Below are 22,601 nucleotides of genomic sequence, written 5' to 3' on the forward strand. Positions count from 1 at the left end.
TCAGGTGAATTCTTGGCGTATTGCTATCTTGAGGCAGCAGAAAGTGATTGCGCCATTGACCAACAAAAACCTGGTCCAAATTTCATTGTTATTTTAACAGCGCATTAGTAAAATGCGCCTAGGCTCATGCACAGTGTGCGCAAACTATGCCCGTGACACACACAGGGATGCGCAAAAGCACACAAACATGCAAAAGATTAAAAATAAAAATAATACGGTGCAAATCTGCCATTATAATATCAATGTGCCAAGGTACTAACACACCTGCTTTTAAAGGGAATGGGAGATGACACTCTGATTGGTTTATTACATGTTACACCCAAAACAAACTTATGAATTAATGAAGACACAACTTTTTTGAACCACGGCACACTGACCCTTTTTTGCTCCGTCAAACTGGCTAAAGTGGACTTCGACACACCCTAAACGCACCCAAGCCATGAGCTTTACGCTGTTTGCTTGGATTGTTAACATAAGGCCCTTAGTGTCTGATCAATGGGGGATTATCTATAACTATTATATGCTGATTGTATGGGAAGCAAGTGTAATTATGTACACTGTATTTGTGTTCATAGCTGATTAAAATTTAGTTACTCTAATAGCGTCAGTGTAGTATGGTTTGAAAATACACATTGCAATACTAACACGTATTGAGACCTGTTTCAAAATTATAAAAGACAACACACATAGGGGAAAGAAATCACATTTATAATAATATATTTTCTGTGCTTTTAATGCAACGTCTTAATAACACTAAGTGTATATTTCTTTCATATTTTGAAAAACATTTGAACAGAATACAGTACATAATTTTAGCAAAGGAGATGTCACACATTGGAGAAGACCAGGTCATTGGACTCTGTGGCAATTTGATCAAAGCTGGTTTTGGACTTCTTTTTGGCAAGTTTTCCTTGCCTAGCATCGGACTTGAGATAGTGCTCCTTGTTGTGGATGACCTGAATGTACTGGTCAGTGCTGCTGTTCTGCTGGTCACTGCTGGAGGCCAGGGACGCCGAGTCGGACTCGGTCAGAGGGGTCTCCAGCTTTGGTCTCATCTTGGGCTTCACGTAGGCCTCCATGTGCCTGGTTTGGGCCGGGGACTGACAGTGTCTTCCTGGGGAATGGATGTGACGCCTGCTTCGCATAAGCAGACAGTCTGCTCCTCTCAAACTGGCCTGGGACTGGGAGTGTGACTCTAAACCGCCCCAGTCCATTTCGACATCCTCCCCCTCTTCATCCTCTTCCTGCGCTCCACATCTTCCTCGAGCAGTGTGGCTGTCTTTAGCCATTGATGAGTGGCTCTCCCCGCGGTTTCCGATGTAGAAGTGCGCTGGCTGCTGGAGGTCAGAGAGGGAACGGGGCCGATGAGTCTTCCCCAGTGACATCCTTTTCCTGCCTTTTCCCTTATCCTCCTCCTCTTCCTCTTCGCTCAGATGGGGCTGCGAGGTCTGGGGCTGGTGAGGTTGCGGTTGGCGGTGAGCAGTGCGCGGCGGGTAGCGTTTGAAGTTGCGCGGGTACAGCTCCAGTATCTCTGCGGGCTCCTCCATGAGGTAATGGCGCGGGATCCGTGTGGCTGAGCGCAGCAGCTTCTTCCGGGGGTCATGCTCGTTGACGATCACATAGCGGGTGGTGGGGCCGCGGCGTCCTCCATAACTCTGCGCAGTGATGATCCCGGCAGCCTCGACCGGATGTATGGAGCGTGTGGTCTTCCTGTACAGGGGGTCAGAGTGGATCTTGTCAGAATAGCGAGCTGGGGGATTGTACGCCATGTGGTGGTAGGACTTAGACCTGCAGGTCCCACTAGGGCCACCGAAGAAGGACGGGGGCCTGTTATGAGAAAGGACAACACATGAGAATGAGCTTTTATATGGTATATCAATGTGAAATATTGTTGGTATGTTATCATAATGTAATTAAAAAGCATGGACTTATTTGAAATGCTTGCATTGCAACACATAATTTTGAAAAAAAATATATGAGACATGATCTTCACTGAGATGGGTAAAGTCTTTTTTAAAGTACTGAAATGAATGAAAACCAATGGCTGTGTGGAAACTTGTAAAAACACAAAAATAACAAACTCATGATGTGTATATTGGTCCGCACAGCAGTGATGTAATGCACAGTAAATGCTATTTGTACAAAATGGTCTTAAACATGCGAAATAGTGCAGGTATAGTATTTTAAAGCCAATTTTCGACCAGTTTAAATTTGACAGTTTTCATGCCAAAAACATTACACAACTTACAAGTAGTCAGTGCTTCCCACAGAATATTATTCTTCATAATGGAAAAGAAACCGAGACAGCATTTAGAAATCCCAGATACATAATAAAGTACGTACAAATTATGTCTGAACAATATATTTTTTTAAGAGTTACATTTTTCAGATAACAGGAAGTCACAATTTTAATTTAACTAACATTATTAACCATCTTAAGCTAGAAGAAGGAAAGTTTTAATTTTGGTTACTATCAAATGAAGTCAGCGGAAGCTCATTTACATTAATCAAGAGTGTTAATTAAATTCAGAATGTGCCCGACTGCAAACTTTGCTGTTGGCATATGTGGCCCCCTATTTACACTTGGACAAACATGGTTCCCTTAACTAAGATACACTAGCATTTGTATGTTTGAAAAGTTAAGAATGTCTTTAAGCTGTTTAAAAAGACCAACTGTGACGCAAGTATTTTACAGACCAATATTGTTGAGTGTTAATAACCAATAGCTGATGGATATTCAGCTGGACAGGGCCTTATTTCCCAAAAAGCATCACACGGAAAAGATTATCGTGAATTCCATCTTACGAATGTTCTTAGACTCCCATGACCAAGGTCCCATGACATGGTACTCTGTGGTCGGTTTGCAGCGTTTTAAAACCTGCCAGTTCACACCAATAAGACAAGAGGACACAAGAGATGTATCATCTCCATAACCAGTCTTTGTATATCTGTCTTAACTTCCGACTTACTGGTTATTTGTTGCTAATTATATTGATTGATGCGTCTAAATATGATTGCGGATAACGTTGGTGCTAGTAAGATGCTTGCTACAGTTATATTTCTAGTGTTGAATCGGCAAAAATACAGTTCATTTCTCAGATTCTTTGCTTTGTCTTAGGCACTACCTATCTTCAGTCACTCTCTAGCTTGCTCCACCATACGTGCCTGCGGGTGCACGTTCGCCTCCGTTAACCGTTTGTAACAGAAATAAAGTGAATTATGGATCATTTTATCGTAGCTGACTTCTCTATTGGCTGTTAAAACAGGTGACGTCTGTTACGTTCTCAAACCAGCCTCTGGAGACTGGACCAGCTGAGTCGCAGTGACACCATCAGCTGATTTGACTCGAGCTGAGACGGGCCGGTTCAGACCGCTGCAACTTTTCTCTGTGACGTTCTAAAACGGTTTAGAATCTTTGGTTTTGAATTGGGCTTTAGAGGTTGCCTGTTGTCTTAAGTCAACCTGATAGGTTAAACCAATATGAAAGGTGTGTCCGACCTGTTTGGAACGTGCTCCGGCCTGTGTTTGGGTAGTATGGTCACTGTTGGACTTCTGACAGATCCAGCCCCCCTTCCTCTGTTCAGGTCCGCCCTGGACGCTGATTGGGTGATGGTGCGGATGCTGTTTCCACGACGAACAGGGGAGTGGAAGTTTGTGATGCTGCCGTTGTGTCGGGGAGATGGAGTGTGAATGGAGGCCTCCTGGCTCGTGATGTCGCTCTCCTGCTCATCCGGCTTTTTGTCCGCCACAGCCTCTGGAGCCTGCAGCCTCGCTAGGGTTGGGGTAAATGCTACAGGGTGAGGGTCACCACAAGACAAGAAATAATAATAACCCTACACACAGAAAAAACTGAATAAACACCAGAGATACCTGCAGCCAGCTGGAAGACTTTCTTCTTGTCCTCGGTCCGCTCCTAGACAGATTCAGTTTTAAACCGTTAATTATTTTCTATATTCTTTCCTTACAACATTACTTAAAATGATTATTCAGTTATCAAAATTGTTGATGACTAATGTTCTGTTTAATAAGCATTAAAAAGTCAGTGACGTTCTGTTATGTACCTACAAAGATTTTTACATGCACAAGGCAGGAGCTTCAGGAAGTGCTCTGGGCTTTGAAGACAATTTGACATAGTGGCCATATAGTGGAATTACAACTTCCTCTGGCCCAATAACATTTTTTTCCCCATAGACTTACATGGTGAAATAGACGTCTGGGAATCAGTGGATACATTTTTTTCAAGCATCACAACCCCTACGAAATTACTTGTTTCACTATCAGAATTTGATCCATTCGGTCCGATAACATTCTAAGTCTAGAAGAGCCGCACGATTGAATCATTTAATCGCCATTCAAGTTAGCGGAACATTTAACAGGAAGTAGCAGATTGATTAGCGGAGGTTTCTAGTGTGCATGCTCTGTGGGCCGCACAGTGAGGAAGCATTGCTGATCATCCAGGTTATTTTAGACGCATCAGTTAAACTTTAATTGGCCTCATGCGCCACAGAGCAACTTATACAGGACCAACGGGGCTCTGCCTTGAACGCTGTATCCAGGTTTTATTATACATCCATGGCTCAAAGCTGATGACCGCTCCAATTACTGAAATGATCAACTGTAACTGGTCATTCTTTCCTGCTTACTTCCATACTGTATTCTTCCGGTCATACAAGGCCACCAAAGTGGATTAAAAGCAAAAGTTATGATTGAGAGCGATGTAGACATATTTTGATTCAGTCCTACAAGGTATACATGAAAGAATGAAACTGAGAAACTCACAGTCTGGAGCTGCATTCTCAGCTGGTTGTTGGTGAATTTGAGGGATCTGGCTATGGCCTGGAGATAGTATATCAGCATGCTGAAACACACAGTGGCAACAGTCAAGATGGCACATTTTGTGTGTGTGTGTGTGTGTGTGTGTGTGTGTGTGTGTGTGTGTGTGTGTGTGTGTGTGTGTGTGTGTGTGTGTGTGTGTGTGTGTGGTCTTACAACAGCAGCAGCAGTGCAGGCAGCACTACCACAGGACTAGTGACGTAGCTCATCACTTTACTGAACCACAGGGGGAAGTCATTGGCCACTGTTTCAGAGATGATGTCATATATCTTCTCTTGACCACTGAAACACATATTTAAGTACTTTAAGTTCCCATTTAGAAACAATATAAACACGACCGCATCTAACACCTGAGGGTACAGGTAGCAGCTCCTACTTCAAATGTGAAAACTGCAGATTATTGAATAAACACAGCAAAATCTGGCAAATGTTTTGACTTTTCTCTTTGGCATAATTGTCATCTGCGGCATCCTTAACACTAATCTTTGGACATAACCCAGACCGCCAAATGCACACATTAAGGGATAATCTGGTAATTTGCTTTTACCGGCAATTGAAGGGGCGTTCCCGATTCGAGACTGGTCAAAACCATACACTCTACAAATAATGGATCTATCAGTATAAGTAACATCACCCATTGGTTTTTGGACAGCCATTTTGAAGCAGGGGTTTGCCATCTTGGTATTTTGTAGCAAGAAGTGATCGTATTTGGACAAAATGTCCAAATTAACTTTGATAAAGTGAAAATACACAGTGTGAGAGTCAAAGTTTAAGATGAAAACACGGACAACCGGCAAAAACAAGTTCAGGACTATTTTAATGTCCACAGTGTTAGCATTGCTAAGCCTTTGTCCTGATTGACAGGTGCTAAAACATGCCATGCTTTTTCGTCTATCTCAAAATTAACTGAACCATAATTTATAAAATGAACATCAGTCAGTATTGAAGAAGATTTGAAACTAGCGATTGAGGCCATGAACTCATTATGAAAAGGTTTACTGAATCAAGTGAAAAGTAGGCTCAATCACTCAGTGGAGTCAAAATTAGAGAGAATTCATCTTTAAGGAGCCTCAGCATTGGCTTCACTTTTTCAGACCCAAAAGCTTCCTCCATCCTATTTATTACAGTCTATAAGCCAGACAACTTTTACAGGTTTTGGGACATCCTTCCATATATATGGAATATAAGTTACAGCAGTTCCTTTATACAACACACATCTTCTGATTGTCAAGGATAGATGAGGCTTGGACCCAAACACAGAGTTGAAAGAATTTAATGAAGACCAAAAAACAAAAACGAAAGGACAGCGGTGCAAAACTAACAATCAGGTAGTCCAAAAAGCACGCGCAGGTCCACATAATACACCACTCAACAAACTCAAAAAACAGAACTACATCTGACACCACTGAACACACACAGAACAAAATGAACCCACAAGAAACAAAGGAAACACAGAGACTAAATACACATGGTAACGGCGAAACAAGGGACAGGTGACACTAGGGCTGGGGAAACACGTTAAACAGACTATGGCTGGGCAGAACAATCAAAAAAGGCGGGAAAACACAAGACAGGAAGTAAAACCAGACAATACTAGGGAGAAAAGACAGACTTCAAAATAAAACAGGAAACAGAACACACCAAACCATGACACTGATACCATATAAACTGTGTTTACCTGAATGGTCCACAATGCTGTGACGGTCTGTATCTCACTATGGCGAATATGGTGGGCAGCATACACAGAAAGAGCATGAAAAGCAGCATAGCCAGGTAGAAATTGTTTGATCTAAAAAAGGCAAAGAGAACATGGATATTTCAAAATTAGTAATCTTCACATTCCTTCTGTTTTCAGACCTTTCAGAATTTTTTTTTTGCTTATGTCACTCCCCATTCACTCAAATGGAAGACTGGTTGCGAAGCTGATAGCCTCTTGTTTCACATTAGATAATAGAAACTGATGATGTAGGCTAAACACAAATAAAATATCATGCAACAACAGTGACATTTTCATGTTGTTACTGTAATTGGGCCCATGTACTTTTTTGTTCATTTAAATTTCTATTTTAAAACAATATCCAAATTTGAAAAGAATTGACATTTTAAAGCTTGTTAACATTGATGACATTTTGTTTAAATGTAAAAAAGCCACATTTCATTTAATTTAGCCATCAAAAATAGAATGGTGTGTTGTTTTGTTATCATGGACTTTCATATTAACAGCAACAATTGTCTCCATTACAACCAAATGTACAATTTGCTTTAGTAACAATTAACTAGTTATATCAGGTGGTTGCCGTAGTAGTAGCAGCTGATAACTGGAAACTTTTTACAATTTCCGTCTGCTATTTTACCACTAAATTCACTTCTGAGATTTTTTTTATGTGAGAAATCAACTGTGTAGAGTTTGAATATGGGCAATTTTACACATAATTGATGGCCAATTGCACATTTGCTCTGATGTTGTCGGCTGGTGGCCAGCCAGTGATGCGGTTTGTCTACATTGTGATGTTTGTCAGCTCTCTCAATAGAATCATGGAGAAGTTAATTTCCCTAAATATTATATATATATACTGTATATTTATACTGTATACATGTGACAAACACAAATGTATGATCACATTTTTCTTTTGTTAAGTTTTTGTCAAATTAATTAATGTGCAGCAGCATTTCACCTTTTGGGGTACATGTGCTATCCCAACGGTTGTCAGTAGAGGGCAGTGTGAGATCTTACGTGTTGCATCGACTGTGGACTTTTGGGAAGCTGCCCGTTATCGCTCATTCTGACGAAAACAGCTACATTGAAGGCAGCACGTTTAACATTGTCTCACTTCTCCTTTTGTGTAGGATACATTAACTGTGTAGGATAAACACTGACCCGCACCCGGGAGGTGTTACACATACATCTACATACATACATATATACACAGCAAAAAATGGGTTTCTAAAAACAAGATAAAAACACTAAATCTGAGGGAAAAGGTACTCAAAACTTGTGAAATTATCCGTCAACGCAGCAAGATAATTTCACTTGACTTGCTTGATTTAAGATGATAGTGTAACACTGGCCACTTAATATAAGAAATTCACTCTTAAAACAACTACTTCTAAATCTAAGTTTTTTTTTGTCTTGGTAAGAACCAAATAATATGCAGTGTAATGGATCCACAATAAATCAAATGTGTAAGGGAAAGGGATAACTGGTAGGGCTGAACCCACACACAAAGAAGTTTTTAACTTTGAATGAGCCAGGTTAGCTGTTTTCTCCAAAGGCATATCTCAGTCACTCACAAAACAATCCCCAGAAATAAAGAGCCACTGCTGTCTGTCTTCACCCAGACAAAATTCCTCATTTACGTGGTAATATAACAATAATGTTGCTCCTGTATATGTGAACATTTTAAAGAAACTAGTCAGCTTTGATTATACATTACCACCCGCAAGGGCCAACAACTCTCCTATTGTAGTTGCTGCATTTCTCGTTTGAGGCCAGGAGCGCTAGACTACTTAAATGATGCTAAAACAAAATCCATTTTATCCAGAAATGTTTACACGCGGTGTTTTCAACACAACACAATTATGAGTCACAAAAGCCTTCTTTACTATCAGCAACCTGTCAGTATCAGTCTCTCTCTCTACTCCAGCGCGACTGCATTAAATGGCTCACATTTACTCTCAGCTGTATGCTGGACTGGCCTCTGTGTGTGTGTGTGTGTGTGTGTGTGTGTGTGTGTCTCTGCTTGGTTTTCACCACATCTGGGAGTGACTGATAAGCACTGAAAGAGGCGATGACAGCCTTGTTACATAAATCATAGTGGGCTGAGGGCCTCAGGCCCGTGTGTATGTGTGTATGTATAGGATAAATATACTGTACTGCAGGACTACATTCTGATTTGTCAGCAGCATGGCAGAGCTGTAAAATAAAAAGGAATTAAAAAAATAGCTACTAAACCATTGGTGATAATGAATAATAATAATAATAATAATAATAATAGGAAAAGGGTGCTGACGCAGTTTCATGTTTATCAAAGAGGATCTCACACACTGCAGAGCTTCATGACACGGATGAGGGTGTGATGTGATGTAAATATGGACTTAAAGTCATGTGTCCTTTTGTCCTGAGAGTGTAGGACATAAAGGCCGCCCACCAAAAGCCAGGTTCTGTCCAAAGTCTGTTTAAAGGAAGTTTTTCCCTTGACACAGCCACACTAAATGCTTGCTCTTGGAGGGAATTGTAGGGTCTCTGTCAATTATAGTGGGGTCTACACCTACTCTATGTTTAAATTAATTTTTCGGCTCCCATGTTAACAGGTTAGAGCTTACACACTGCCTGCGTTACACAAACGTCTCGGCGCGGCTCGGTGCCAAAACCGCGTGCATGCTAGAAATTGAACCGATGCCTATTTTTCGCACAACAGGCAAGTGTGTCGGAAGCAGTTCCAGGCAAAATGGAATAGGAAAAGATACTTTTATGTCATTTTGACATAAATACATATTAATAAGTGACATGTTGATGTTTGAAAGTCTCTAGGTTTTGACATAAATGCAGATATAAATGTAATTTAAAAAGAATCGATTTTCAAATATTACACCTGTCACACAGAACGAAATATACAGTATATATGTATACGAAATATTCTGTAGTCCATTTTGCAGTCAGTACAGCCGACGTTGTCTTGCTTAAATCAAATCAGTAAGCTATATATTTATATTTATTATGAAGTATGAAGTATAGAGCCCTCCCTGTACGTCACCTAGCAGCAGCAGCACCAGAAACATGTCTGCTGTGTAAAGACATAGAAAATGCAACACAGCTGACACGCAACAGAAACGCCACGCTCACGTGACACAGGCAGTGTTAAGCCGGCTTTATGATTTGACACCAGAAAGAAACTAAAAGTTGAATTGAATCGAGCAGTATGTACCAATAATAGGATTAATATTAATAACAACACAAACATAAACCACAAACGTGCATGTGTGCGTTTGTGCATGGCATGTGTGCGTGGGTGCGTACGTGTGTGTGTGTGTGTGTGTGTGTGTGTGTGTGTGTGTGTGTGTGTGTGTGTGTGTGTGTGTGTGTGTGTGTGTGTGTGTGTGTGTGTGTGTGTGTGTGGTTGCATGTGCGTGTGTGTGTCAGACCTGGAGGCTCGGAACACCTGCTGATGGGGGACGTTGCAGGTGAGGACGGCCCAGCTCCTCAGATACATCAGACCAATCAGCTTCAACACGTTGAAGGCAGGGAGACAGGGAGAGAAAAACGCTCCCATCCTGGAGGAAAGAGAGAGAAAAGTTATTCTCACACACACACACACACGCACGCACGCACGCACGCACACACGCATGCACGCACACACACAGCCACTGGGGTCACGCCCTATTGAAAAGCCATTCCATCCAGTGGCTTGTGGTTTCACTTCATTATGTTCATTGCTGCTGAAGGCGACATTTCTGAAATGACTTGAGGAAATACAGTGGAGCGGCCACAGAGGCGTAATGGAGAGATTACAGAGGGCCACATTCCTTTAAACAGGGTCATGGTGACTGGTCAGCACTGGCCACACTATTAACTATGAGTTAGATCTTCTATTACACACTGAGTGGGAAGCCCAAGGTGACACAGAGAAAATAGAAAGATAGTCTCCATATTTCATTTTCTGTCGGCTACATTAGACACATTTTTGGACTTACCAGATCATCCCTTGGTTATAAATCAGATGTAAAACATTCTCTGCTATTTTGAATTCTCCATATTCAGGCTGTGAAAAGACAGAAAAAGCATTAATGTGGCGTAGAGCTGTTACTAACGATTATTTGCATTGTCGATTATTATTGGTTATTTTCTGGAGGAATGGATTAGTTGTTCGGTCTCTAAATGTCAGAAAATGGTGAAAAAGCGGACGTTGTCAAATGTCTTGTTTGGTCCACAACCCAAAGATATTTAGTTACTGTCACAGAGGAGAGAAGAAACTAGAAAGTATTCACATTAAACAAGCTGACATCAGACATTTTTTTTTAAATTAAAAATTAATCTTTGCGGCTCTACTTTGGAACAATGATTTTTTGAGTGGGTCCCATTTGTTGGATGTGATTTAGGCATAAGAAAATGCATTCAGCACAGTTGTTGGATCTCAAGGATACACACAATATGTTTCAGTGAGTAACACTGTAGATAAACTGAAACTTAGAACAAGATAGGTATACACAGGGTACCTTCAGTGGAATAGTTCAATATTTGGGGGAAAAAATGCTTATTCATTTTCTGGTCGAGAGAGTGAGAAGATCAATACATCTCTCTTATCTGTTCATTCAATATTAGCTCAGAAATAGCTGGCATGGCTCTGTCCAAAGATGTAGAATGAGTTTTAGAAAGTGACATTTTCCTTTTAAGCAGCCCATCCATGGAATATCATACCCACAGATCTAAGGACCATCACATCTATCAAATCCTTCTCCATATCCATATAATTGGTTATTGACTATATGCTGCCATAATCTGGAATAATGTTTGTTTTCGTCACTATTGCTGTGTCTGTGTGTGCGTCTGTGCTTGGTGCTTCTGTGTTGTTGATGCAATGTGTCTTAATGTGTGAATATGCACCTGTGTCTACTGTATATGCTCCTGTGTTTTTCTCATGCCATCAACCTGACAGCTGATTTGATCTGGAATAGTGGTTGTGTCCTTTTACTTGCCTATGCTTGTGTGTTCTTGTTTTATGCTTATGTGTTAATGTTTCAACCTGCTAGGAACTACAGATGAAAATTAGCCTGCATGGCTAAATCTGATACACTTACAGTGTGTTGGACTCTGTGCTCACATTGTCCCTTTAAAATAGAGAAATAAAAAATAAAACCTACCACCACCTTTTAAAACTCAGTAACATGTTATATATTTTTTGCTTAATCCATACCTTTCGCTGTTTTACTGGAGCTATACGCTGGACTATCTCTTTGCTGCGAAACAGTAGCTTCCTGTAGTCCTTGCTGGTTACCTGGCATTTAATGCTTTTAAGGTTTTGCAACACAAAAAAAATCAACTTGTGTACAACTTACAAACTTGCTCTCTAAATCCCAGCAGCAGCAGTCACTCAGGTAGCGAACCACCAACCCTCTGATGAAGTCAATGAGCAGGATGCTGGCCACCGTGAAGATCATGTCAATGATAGACAGCTTCAGCATCTCCTGGAGACACACCATCCACATCCAGCATGTAAATAGACAAACATATGCACTTCATTACATGGGTCACCACTCAAACCTGGCTAAAACCGGCTCTGATTGGGTGTTACAGCACACTGCAACCGGATGAATTTGTCACGAATTTTACAAGAGCATGACACAGAGAGTGATAATGCTTAAAGGAGTGTACATCAACAAAAGGCAGCCTTCGATCAATCAATTTATCTTTTACATGAAATCATAAAAGACAATTTCAGTGAAATGTAATCCTGTCAGTTGCATAAATCTTTGTATTATGCATTAAAAACAGTCATTATAATATGTATGTATGCATATGTATGAAGGGGAGGTGAAGGCAGTCTTTTTTTGAAGACGATTTTTTTGGGCACGTTGGCCTTTAATGGATAGGACGGTTGCTGACAGGAAAGGAGGGAGAGAGTGGGGGAAGACATGCAGCAAAGGGCCACGGGTTAGTGGGGCCCTTCTGAAAGGGGCAGTGCAGTCGGGGCAGTGTGGAATGCTATATCAAGCAATTGCAGTCTGGTCTTTTTTTAACATTAAAACATGTAAACATGTTCTTGTAGAAACCCCAAATGCACATATGACCCTGAAGATGAGCATGATATGGGACCTTTAGACGTTTCACTGGACCTACTTCCTATTAAAGAAAGACATAGAAACATGCCATGTGGATAAGCATGGTGTATAGCATTTAGAAGGGGGAACCTGTCCAACGTAGGTCTCCCAGCAGGGGTCCTGTTGAGAGCGGGTGTTCTTCTCAAACAGAGCTGTCTGGTTGGAGACGCCCCCTGAGCTGCTCACGCTGCTGTTCCTAACGTCCAGCACCGTGGCAATGGTCGCTATGGTGCTGTTGCGATGCTCGGAGACGGAGATGTCAGAAACCAGCGTGGAGAGGCTGTCTACCTCCGGCTGAGAGATGGTGGCCAGGAAGGAGGTGGAGTCAGACCAGTTACCTGGACTCACTGGGACCTGGGGGACAGATACAGTAGAATCCATCACGAGCTACACATTCTTTATGGGCAACTGATGTAATCACAACTTTCTGGCGCAAAAGGAATAGTTCAACATAATGGGAAATGGCTTAATTTCCAAGACTGCGATGAGAAGATACACACATCAATTTATGTGTATATCAATATGTGTTTTAAATGCAGAACTTGAGACAGATAACAAGCTGATGTTGAGCTGTTGTTGTGATTTTGCACTATATAAATACAATTGAATTGAATTAAATGGGCATAGTTCTCTTAATAATGAATAATAAAATGTAATAAAATATAATTTATATACAGTATATACAGAAAGCCAGACAGTGTTACATAATTTTCCTGCTGATAAAAATTGTTATAGCTGTCACTGATGATGTAGTGGCTGGGGTTTGGATGAAACATCTTTAGATTATTACACTGCCTTGGTGAATACTTGATTCTTTCCTGTCCCGGTCCTGTATTACCTTGTTGGATTTCTAATTTGTAATAACCAGCTCACTCTATATTATCCCTTTTTTCTATTTGAAAAGACATTTTGCCGTGAGATGTACTTTTTTGAGAGCAAACATTTTTCTGTCAGCCTCATCTCCAGATCTCAGGAATGAACCTGATGTTATCAGAAGTTAAAGAAAAGATGGCCACAACTATGAAAAAACTAAGACCCAGGCTGTAAACAAAAAACAGATGCTTTTATTTTGTAGTTTTATACTCACAGCAGAGCTCATACTGTTGACCTTATCGAGGAGGGCAATAATGAGGCTGTAGAGATTCCCAAGGTATAAAACAAGTACTCTGTAGACACAAACACATGTACAATGTCAGTGTTCAGTACGAGATGGGATGCATTACATAATGTAAAGTGTAATTTAAATAGTAGGGCTGATTCTTTAATTCATTCACGATACATGGGTGCTAATTGGATTTGCATTGCAATTTTCATTTATTGCAATTCTAGAAGTGTTACGATTTCTTTTCCCTTCTTTACAGAAATAAAAGTTGAATAATACACTTCTAGAGACAATATTGATACGTGTAATTTCCCTATTGGGGATCAATCAAAAGTATAAAATTTAATTTAAAAAAACGTATGTATCATGAGACATTTCTAAAAACTAATTGTTTTCTAAGAAGAATGCACATCACATGTCAGTCAGTGTGTCAGTCTGACATTTATTTCATTAGTTAACCTTCATGTTGTCCTCGGGTCAAATTGACCCATTTTCCTATATCAATGTTCTTTTTCACTTCCCAATTGTAATTCCCCAAAATAACATGATTGATTCCACACAACGCTCTTTGGCAAGTACAAATCTCTACTTTCATTAATTTGGGGGTGTCGTATTCAATTTTATAGCATTTGGAAAAACAAATGGAAGTGGTTTTGAAATAGCATTGAGTAAAAGTTGACATATTCCAGTGTGTGATTATCCATTAACACACATTACTTTAATTTTAGACTAAATGATTCCTAATTTCTGCTTTTCTAACTCATACATTAGGGATAATTTCCTATAAATGAGGTTTATTGACCATAAATCCCAACAACAACTGTAAAACTATAGTTAATAAGTTAGTGTTACGTAGTGTTGAAAACGTCAAAAAAGTGACAAACATTTAAAAAAGTGTTGAAAAAGGGACAAAAACATAAAAAGTTAAAAACGTTGATTAACAGCCTCAACAAAAGTGTTGATTTTCAATTTGACGGGAAGACAACACAAGGGTTTAAGAAGAACATGATCTTCTGCCTTTTCTGCTTTCGCTCCGTTTTGCTGGAAATGATGTAGTCGCTGTCCGTGGTACCGTAGAAACAGAACCTACTTAGGTGACTCTTTGATTCTGGGGGAAAATAATCAATTTTAAAAATAGCCGCCCAAAAGTTTTCCTGATACATACTACTGCATTAGTTTTTCTTTGCCAGATCTTCCTCCACAGCGCTGTGTAGGAGGGTCTGGCTAGCCCACACAGCATTCTGGGATGGGAGAAAAACATGCTCTGGTTTATTGGCATTTCTTTAAACCAATCACAATCACCTTGGGCGGCGCTAAGCACCAGACGGAGCCACGGTGCCGCTGTAAAATAGTCTCTTGTTTTGGTGAAACGTGTACGTTCAAAGGTTGTTTTAGTCATGCAACAGAAAACTCAGATTGGACAGATAGTCTAGCTAGCTGTCTGGATTTACCCTGCAGAGATCTGAGGAGCAGTTCCCCATAGTCCATGGCTAAAAAGAGGGACATCCGGTGGAAGTGTAACATCGTGGATATAGACTAGTGCTGCATTAGGGAGAGGTTGTTTAGTGATGGAGTACCTGGCCAGCTGGAAGCGCAGCGAGGTCCGTGGGTGGTACATCTCCAGCTGAGACACCAGCTCAAAGGCAGACGGAGCGATCATGGTGATGAGAGAAACCACCACACTCACCTGCACAGGAGGACATTATAAGCCGCTGACACAGAGCTTGGGTTCTCTTTTTTTCTAAAAAAAAATTGATCATACAGAATGCAGATAGACACTGTCTTCTGCCTCTCCACTTTCATCGATTCCCTGGAACTGTATCGTATGTTGAATAATCTAATCAAACTAATGATGATGAGAATGTCTGCTCTGCTACCTCGTTCTTCTCCCACAGCGTCAGCTCGGGCTTCTCCTGCTCCAGTTTCTGTGAGCGGTCCACCACAAAGTAGATGATGTAGATGCTGCCGGCCAGAGACAGCAGCACCAGGATGTTGGCTAAGATACGCAGACTGATCAGAACTGCCCTAAACAAACACAAAGACACAGAAATACATTGATGAGTGTAAGAGCACACACTTCATCTTCCAAAAACTGGAATTTCACAGTAATTCCTCAACGTCTTTATATACATTTCATGCAGGGCTTTAAATTGACACCCACCAACCACCAAATGCGGATAAAAATTAGTTGTAACTTTTGAAAGTTACTAGCTAATTTAGCCAGTAATGAATGAAGCAAAGTGCCCGTTTGAATGGTCCAGCTGCAGAAATGATGTAACAAGTCATTGTTTCCAGATTTGGGCAATTCTGTGTGTCTTTACCTTGGAAACGTAATCTTTATCTGACCGCACTGCTTGTGGTAATAAACCTACATTTCCCATGAACACAAAATCGTGAAGTGTCAGACAACTGTTAGCCACATGCCTAGCAATTATGAGCTACGCTGAAACGGAGATGACAAAAGGAACCAAACAAACCAGCTAGGTTTAAACACAATTAAAAGGGGGAAATCCCAGAGGAAGAAGAACATGCAGAGAAAACAAGGAAGTAATAACTGACACCTACAGACTGGTATCCTTCTTCTTTTCCTGCTCCTCAACAATGGCTTCCTGTGCAGAAATACATTTGGTATTATGTTGTGACGACCAATGCTGTCATTTACATTCATTAGCACTGTAGTTATTACCATTTATTAGCACTGCTGGTATTAGCTTGAGAGTAAAACACAGACCGTGACAATGTTTGGTTTATAGAGTTCTGTGCATGAAAAGTGTTAGCGATACATAAATACATTAATACAAGAGGTAAAAGAGATGCCCTGGCTTGGACGGTGAATAAAGCTATATGGCAATGTAACTGGATATGTTCGGGCCAGTGAGGTTGCAGTCTGTATGTCTCTGACCCTGATGTTGTTGACGATGGCGGCTCCTTTGCTCTCTGCAGCCTCCGGGTTTCCTATCAGGTAATCCCAGGCACAGAAAACTCTCCAGCAGAACGTGAAGTTCTCATCCGAGGCACTGGCCAGGCTCAGGCGAGAGTTCTTTGCCATTCTGCAGGAGCATTATTATTCAGAGCATATTATAAAACCATATTATCAAAGCAATATTTTTAAGAGAGTGATGGTAGTCAGCTGGTCAGTCCAACAGCATGAAGGATTTTGTCACTAGAATGGCTTTAAACTGCTGAGTCAGGTCACACCAACAAAGAAGCTTCTCACAAGCCGGAGCTGGGGGCATATACTACCATCCCACCCCACATATATATATATATATATATATATATGTATATATATACACACACACACCCACCACACACACACACACACACACACACACACACACACACATACACAATGGCTTGCATAGGTTTTACACACCCAGGCTAAAGTTGATTAAAAAGAGGAATAAAAACCAACCTTTGGAAATTAATGCCTTAATTTAAAAACAAATAGGAAAATCCAACCTTTCAAGGATTTTCTTTGTAAATGAATAATGTATTAAATGTAAATAAATGTTCTACCTTAAAATACAGAGGGCATAAGTATACACCCCCCCATGTTAAATTCCCCTAGAGGTAGGCAGATCTTTATTTTTAAAGGCCAGTTATTTCCTGGATCAGGATACTATGAATCCTGATAAAGTTCCCTTGGCCTTTGGCATTACAATACCCACCCAATCATCACATACCCTTCACTATACCTTGAGATAGACATGGGGAACTTTTCATAAGATCATCTCGCAATGCAAATCAAACCAGCTGTTAGGCTAACTGAAATAAAACCATGCCATACATATATATAAACCATGGCATATAAATACAGTATATATACAGTGTGTACAGTATGTGTATTTAGATACTGTATGTGGTAGCTGGCAAGCTAACCACACCAGTTAGTGAAGAACATGTCACAATAGCTCTACAAGCAGCTCGGTCTCCCTAAACAATTTGAAACCTTTAACCAGTTTGTATAAGACACAGATTTGTACCAGATATGGACCAGTTTATACACTGGCAGAGCAGGGTTATGTAAAAGCTCATGGTGCAACTCTACTGATAAGCCAAAACAACCTCCTCTGTTTCTGACCCTCCAACTCTCCGTCACCTCAAAAGTCAGCACTGTCACATTGGCTTGTTGTTGGTCAACAGCAATAATCTCCATGTCAAAGTTCCCAAAAGGCGAACTTTGAGCCAAAGATTTGTGTTGATTCACTTCACCCCTGGGAGCAGATCTTGTGACTGCAGCAACATAGGGCTGGGCGATATGAAGAATATAAAATATAGGATACCGTTGACCAAATACCTCAATGTGGATGTTGCAACCATATTGTAGGGTTGTCAATTTTGTACCAAGCACCAAATGTCATTTGGTGCTTTCACAAAATATTAACAAAATTTGATTTGTGAGAATGATCATCAACAATGTGGACATTAGGACTTAGTGTGTAAAGGCAAATAATAGAACAGCTAGAACAGTCTGGTAAATTCAGAAAATGACATCACTTTATTGTAATCTAACCTTTAAAACTAGGAAAAGACCCACAAATAATTGTGCCATATTATAATATCTAGCCTCATATCAAGAAATCAATATAATATTGATTTATATTGCCACCCTTTGAATTGCATTGATTTCACTCTTCAAGTTTGCGGTTTTGAATGCTGTGAGCAGGCCATTTCAATGAGCAACACATGTTTTGTGACACACTACAGGATCAAATCGTTATCTAAACCTGTCATCATAAAGACATCCCCAGGCATTACATCACATTATTATATCATCAAGTCATCATCACATCAGTATGAGTTGGAAAGAGCTAAATGATTACTTTCTTAACAGAATGATGAAACTGTAGGCAAACACAGCCATCCCAACCAGGAAGTAGGCGAGGGGCAACCGGTACCCTGCGCTGCCGATCTTCCTCAGCCTGCCATAGTAGCCATAGAATAAGACAGAGTACTGCAGGTATCCCTGTGGAGATCAAACACACACAACACGTTCACAACACACGCACACACACACACACACACACGTTCACAACACACAAGGAGGTCCAGCACATGATGACATGACAAGGAAATCAACTAGATCTCGAGTGACATAACAGCACTGTTAAGTAACAAGGTGCATGTCTAAAAGAGGCTTCTGATTAGATAATGTAATAATATGTATGTATGTAAAAATTAATTACAACCAAATATATAGTATATCTATTAGGGCTGTTAAAATAACTGCCACAATTTCTCTTTACATTAGATTAACACGTGCCTTCTGTGATTTGGGCCTCGGGCCGCTCCGTAGTTTGGGAAATCAGGAAGCAACGCAGCAGTAACGTTGTGGGCGGCTAGCAGAAACAAAGCTACATACAGTAGTTGCCTTTACAACCCTTCTTGCGTGCCACCTGATACTTCTTTTATTTATTTAATTTAAGATTCATTTTAGGGTATTTTTAGGCCTTTATTGACAGCTGTCCTGTCAATGAAAGAAATAAAAGGGAGAGAGAGACGGGGAATAACATGCAGCAAAGGGCCGCAGGTTGGAGTCAAAACTGGGCCTGCTGCATCGAGGAGTTAACCTCTCTATATGGGCGCCCACTCTACCAACTGAGCTATCCGGGAGCCCACCGCCTGATACCTCTGAAATGGAAGGATGCTGCTCCGCTCTCATTCTCCCACTGGTAAAGGGATGTGTTGTCTAATCCGAAGCTTGAAAAAAATCAGATGTACGCTAGTTCAGGAATAACTGTTCAAATGATCATGTCTCACCCTTGAAATGCACCTGGGCAATTCTGAGTGCTTTGCGTTTTGTCTTTGCGTTGTGTACGCTGTGATATTTTTGCATACTACGTTCCACATTTCCTCCATTAACCAGAGTCTCAATTCACTGTGTGACAGAGTGACCGTGAAAGAACCATGAAGAGGAGAGAAAGAAGCTCCTTGGGCAGAAATGGATAAAGAAAAGGGTCTTTTCAATGGCAGGCTCATTTTCAAAGTCCTTCCAGATAGTTCTTGCCGCAAGACTAAAGTTATCTGCTTGTACTATCGATGTGAACTGAGATACTCCTGGAGTATGTCCAGTTTCAAATACCAATTTCCTGGTCAAGCACATGGCTGGTGCAGAGAACCCTCCCCCCCCTCGCCACAGGCAGGTCACCCTGGATAATAAATCATGGGCGCATACGTGTCTATTTGTTGTTACTTGATGGGCTTGAGTTGACCAAATTGAACACACAGTACTTCTAAGGTTATTGTGGAGTAAATTCTAGACAACATTTGTCATTGATTTGGATAATCACATCACTTTAGATATTTGTCCACTCCCGTGTTGATAAGAGCATTAAAAACTTGAAAAATATCCCTTTTAAAGTACATTAAGAACAGATGAAAAAATGTGCGAATAATTTGCAAATAATCATGATTTAACCATGGACGATCATCATATAATCACGATTAATATTTTACTCAATTGACATCCCTAATATTTATTAATCGGCCCCTCGACAAACAGTATTACAGGACTAAACTCCACTGGAATCCAGAGTAAGCTTTTTTGAGGTTGGTAGTAGAGGACTGCATTGTGCCCCGCCCCTTTCTCCCATGGCGACCTGAGGGATCCAATCACAGGGACTTTGACATGAAATCGGTTAGAGAGTGCATTAAAAGACAGGGAAACAAAAGGAAATAAAACAACCTGGGCTAAACACACCTACAGTCAACAACACGTTCTAAAATAAGTGAAATAAATCCACCGGGAATGGGCAGGAGCGGGAAAAGGTGAGCGATCACAGCTGCTCAATACACAGAGTAACCTTGATTCATTATTATCTTTTAATGAAATGTATATGTAGATATGTAATAATGATAATAGGCCTTTACAAGCCCAGCATACTTTTCCAACTCTAATCGGATGGAGCTAGTGGAAGGTGATGCTGGCTTTGGAGTGGAGACAGCAGAGGTCAGTTAGGCAGTAAAGTGATGGTTGAATAATGATGCATTGTATCTGTTTAGTAATGTGCTATTGATAGAACAGTAAAAGGAAAGAGAGGCTCACCCCAAGAGACCAGATGGTGTCCAGGTCCTGGGCTGAAGCCAGATGCTCCTTGGGGATAGTTTTACTCCTCGTCGTTCCAAACGGAGCTCCAGCCAGCAGCTTTAGCACAAACAAAACCAGACCAGGTGAACGGATTTTGATAATATTACATCACAAGACATTTTATATACTGTATATATACAAGAGAAACACAGAGAGAGTACAGTCTTATATCTTAGTCTTTTGTTGTCGTTAAAAATGGTTTTAATGCACCGAATCAAATGTTTAATAGTGACGTTTCATCTAGTCTATACCGACAACATCCACTCTCGGGATTGTTCAGGTGCTGCCGGAAATGGATGTCCCACATTTTTGTCCAGATGTCCGTCACCTTCCGCTCTGTTTGTGTTGACATTCTGGATTTCTGAGGACTATGGTTAACTTCTCCTCAGATCTTTGCAGGGTAAATCCAGTCTATCTACAATCTGTCTAATCGGAGTTTTCTGTTTCAAGACTAAAACAATTTTTCAACATACACATGTTCCACCAAAACAACTTCCTTCCTGAGGCTCCTTCCTGCAGCGGCACCATCATTGTGCCCAGTGCTTAGGACCCTCATGACGATTGTGATTGGTTTAAAGAAATGCCAAGAGCAGTGAGCATGTTTTCCTCCAAACCAAAATTATGAGTGGACTAGCCAACCTTACCCCGCAGTGGAGACTATGATTCATCTTGTAGCTGGTTGGCTTAGATCCAGGCTTAAAACTCTTTATTTAAGCATTTTCTTAAACGTCAATGGAGATGATGAATGAGAAAAATCACTTCCTGAACCCGAGCCGTTCAAAAAGTGGGCGGTCACTGTTGCATTATTGCAGCATTGATGCTAAACTCTTTAGGAGCTGCCAGTTTGTTTTGAACCAACATTCGCCCAGCACACACACACACACACACACACACACACACAAACACACACACACACAAACACACTTAAACCACACCATTGGAGGCCAGGAGCTCCTCACAAGATGTTGATTGGTCCAAACCAGTGGTTGTTCAGACACAAACGTGTTACCTGAAGCCTGACAAAATGGATTTGTGTGATTATCACGTGACATCGAGATAATCCTGCAGCTGTGCAAGGTAAGATTTACTTAGTTGCCATGAACAAATCCACTAATGACAGTAATTCCATGCAGATTAATTGTATTTAGTGTAAATGCTATAAATACTGGTGTGACCAGGCTCTCAGAACGTGTTGCATGTAATAAATAAATAAAACAATGCTTGGTAGTTTGGTTATAAAGACACATCATAATCCTGAAAAGAACTAAGTGACTTAGAAATATTGCCTCTGACTTGCATGCCTTGGGTCCCACAACAAAATAAAGGAGCATACAAGCATTTCTATAGCGCAGGGCTCAGCCACCTTAGGCACGTGTGCCACCATTAGCATGCGTTAGCTCAACTAATGGCACACATAGCAATAAGTGTGCAAGTGTCCTTTCATCAGCATGCCAAATGATCTCTTTCACAACCATTGACAGGAGCACGCTAGTTTGATTTCCTAGTCTCGCATTGCCAGACCTTCCTCCACAGCGCTGTATAGGAAGGTCTGGTTGGTCCACACAGCATTCCGGCATAGGAGAAAAACATGCTCTTGTTTATTGGCCTTTTTATTTGAACCAATCACAATCGCCTTAGGTGGCGCTGAACACCGGACGAAGACATGGTGCCGCTGCAAAATAGCTAAACAATAAGTAACAATAATTTGTTTTAGTTGTGCAACAGAAAACAGATTGGACAGATAGTCTAGCTAGCTGTCTG

General features: G+C 40.8%; 1 protein-coding gene across 1 annotated transcript in view; it reads right to left on the bottom strand.

The window, feature by feature from the left end:
- Positions 1 to 585: 585 nt before the first annotated feature.
- Positions 586 to 22,601, bottom strand: part of tmc3 (transmembrane channel like 3) — a 41,794-nt gene continuing 19,778 nt past the window's right edge. Inside the window, exons 6-22 of the mRNA XM_032537406.1 lie at positions 20,799 to 20,897; positions 18,577 to 18,719; positions 16,653 to 16,800; positions 16,316 to 16,359; positions 15,628 to 15,775; positions 15,328 to 15,437; positions 13,736 to 13,814; positions 12,739 to 13,002; positions 11,887 to 12,015; positions 10,525 to 10,592; positions 9,976 to 10,104; positions 6,512 to 6,622; positions 4,990 to 5,115; positions 4,780 to 4,858; positions 3,871 to 3,913; positions 3,499 to 3,772; positions 586 to 1,827 (exon numbers count right to left, since the gene is read on the bottom strand). Of these exons, the coding sequence (XP_032393297.1) occupies positions 828 to 1,827; positions 3,499 to 3,772; positions 3,871 to 3,913; positions 4,780 to 4,858; positions 4,990 to 5,115; positions 6,512 to 6,622; positions 9,976 to 10,104; positions 10,525 to 10,592; positions 11,887 to 12,015; positions 12,739 to 13,002; positions 13,736 to 13,814; positions 15,328 to 15,437; positions 15,628 to 15,775; positions 16,316 to 16,359; positions 16,653 to 16,800; positions 18,577 to 18,719; positions 20,799 to 20,897 (2,994 nt within the window). The 3' untranslated portion in view covers positions 586 to 827. The remainder of the gene's footprint in view (positions 1,828 to 3,498; positions 3,773 to 3,870; positions 3,914 to 4,779; positions 4,859 to 4,989; positions 5,116 to 6,511; positions 6,623 to 9,975; positions 10,105 to 10,524; positions 10,593 to 11,886; positions 12,016 to 12,738; positions 13,003 to 13,735; positions 13,815 to 15,327; positions 15,438 to 15,627; positions 15,776 to 16,315; positions 16,360 to 16,652; positions 16,801 to 18,576; positions 18,720 to 20,798; positions 20,898 to 22,601) is intronic.

The sequence above is a fragment of the Etheostoma spectabile genome, chromosome 15, assembly GCF_008692095.1.
Source record: "Etheostoma spectabile isolate EspeVRDwgs_2016 chromosome 15, UIUC_Espe_1.0, whole genome shotgun sequence".
Taxonomy (NCBI): Eukaryota; Metazoa; Chordata; class Actinopteri; order Perciformes; family Percidae; genus Etheostoma; species Etheostoma spectabile.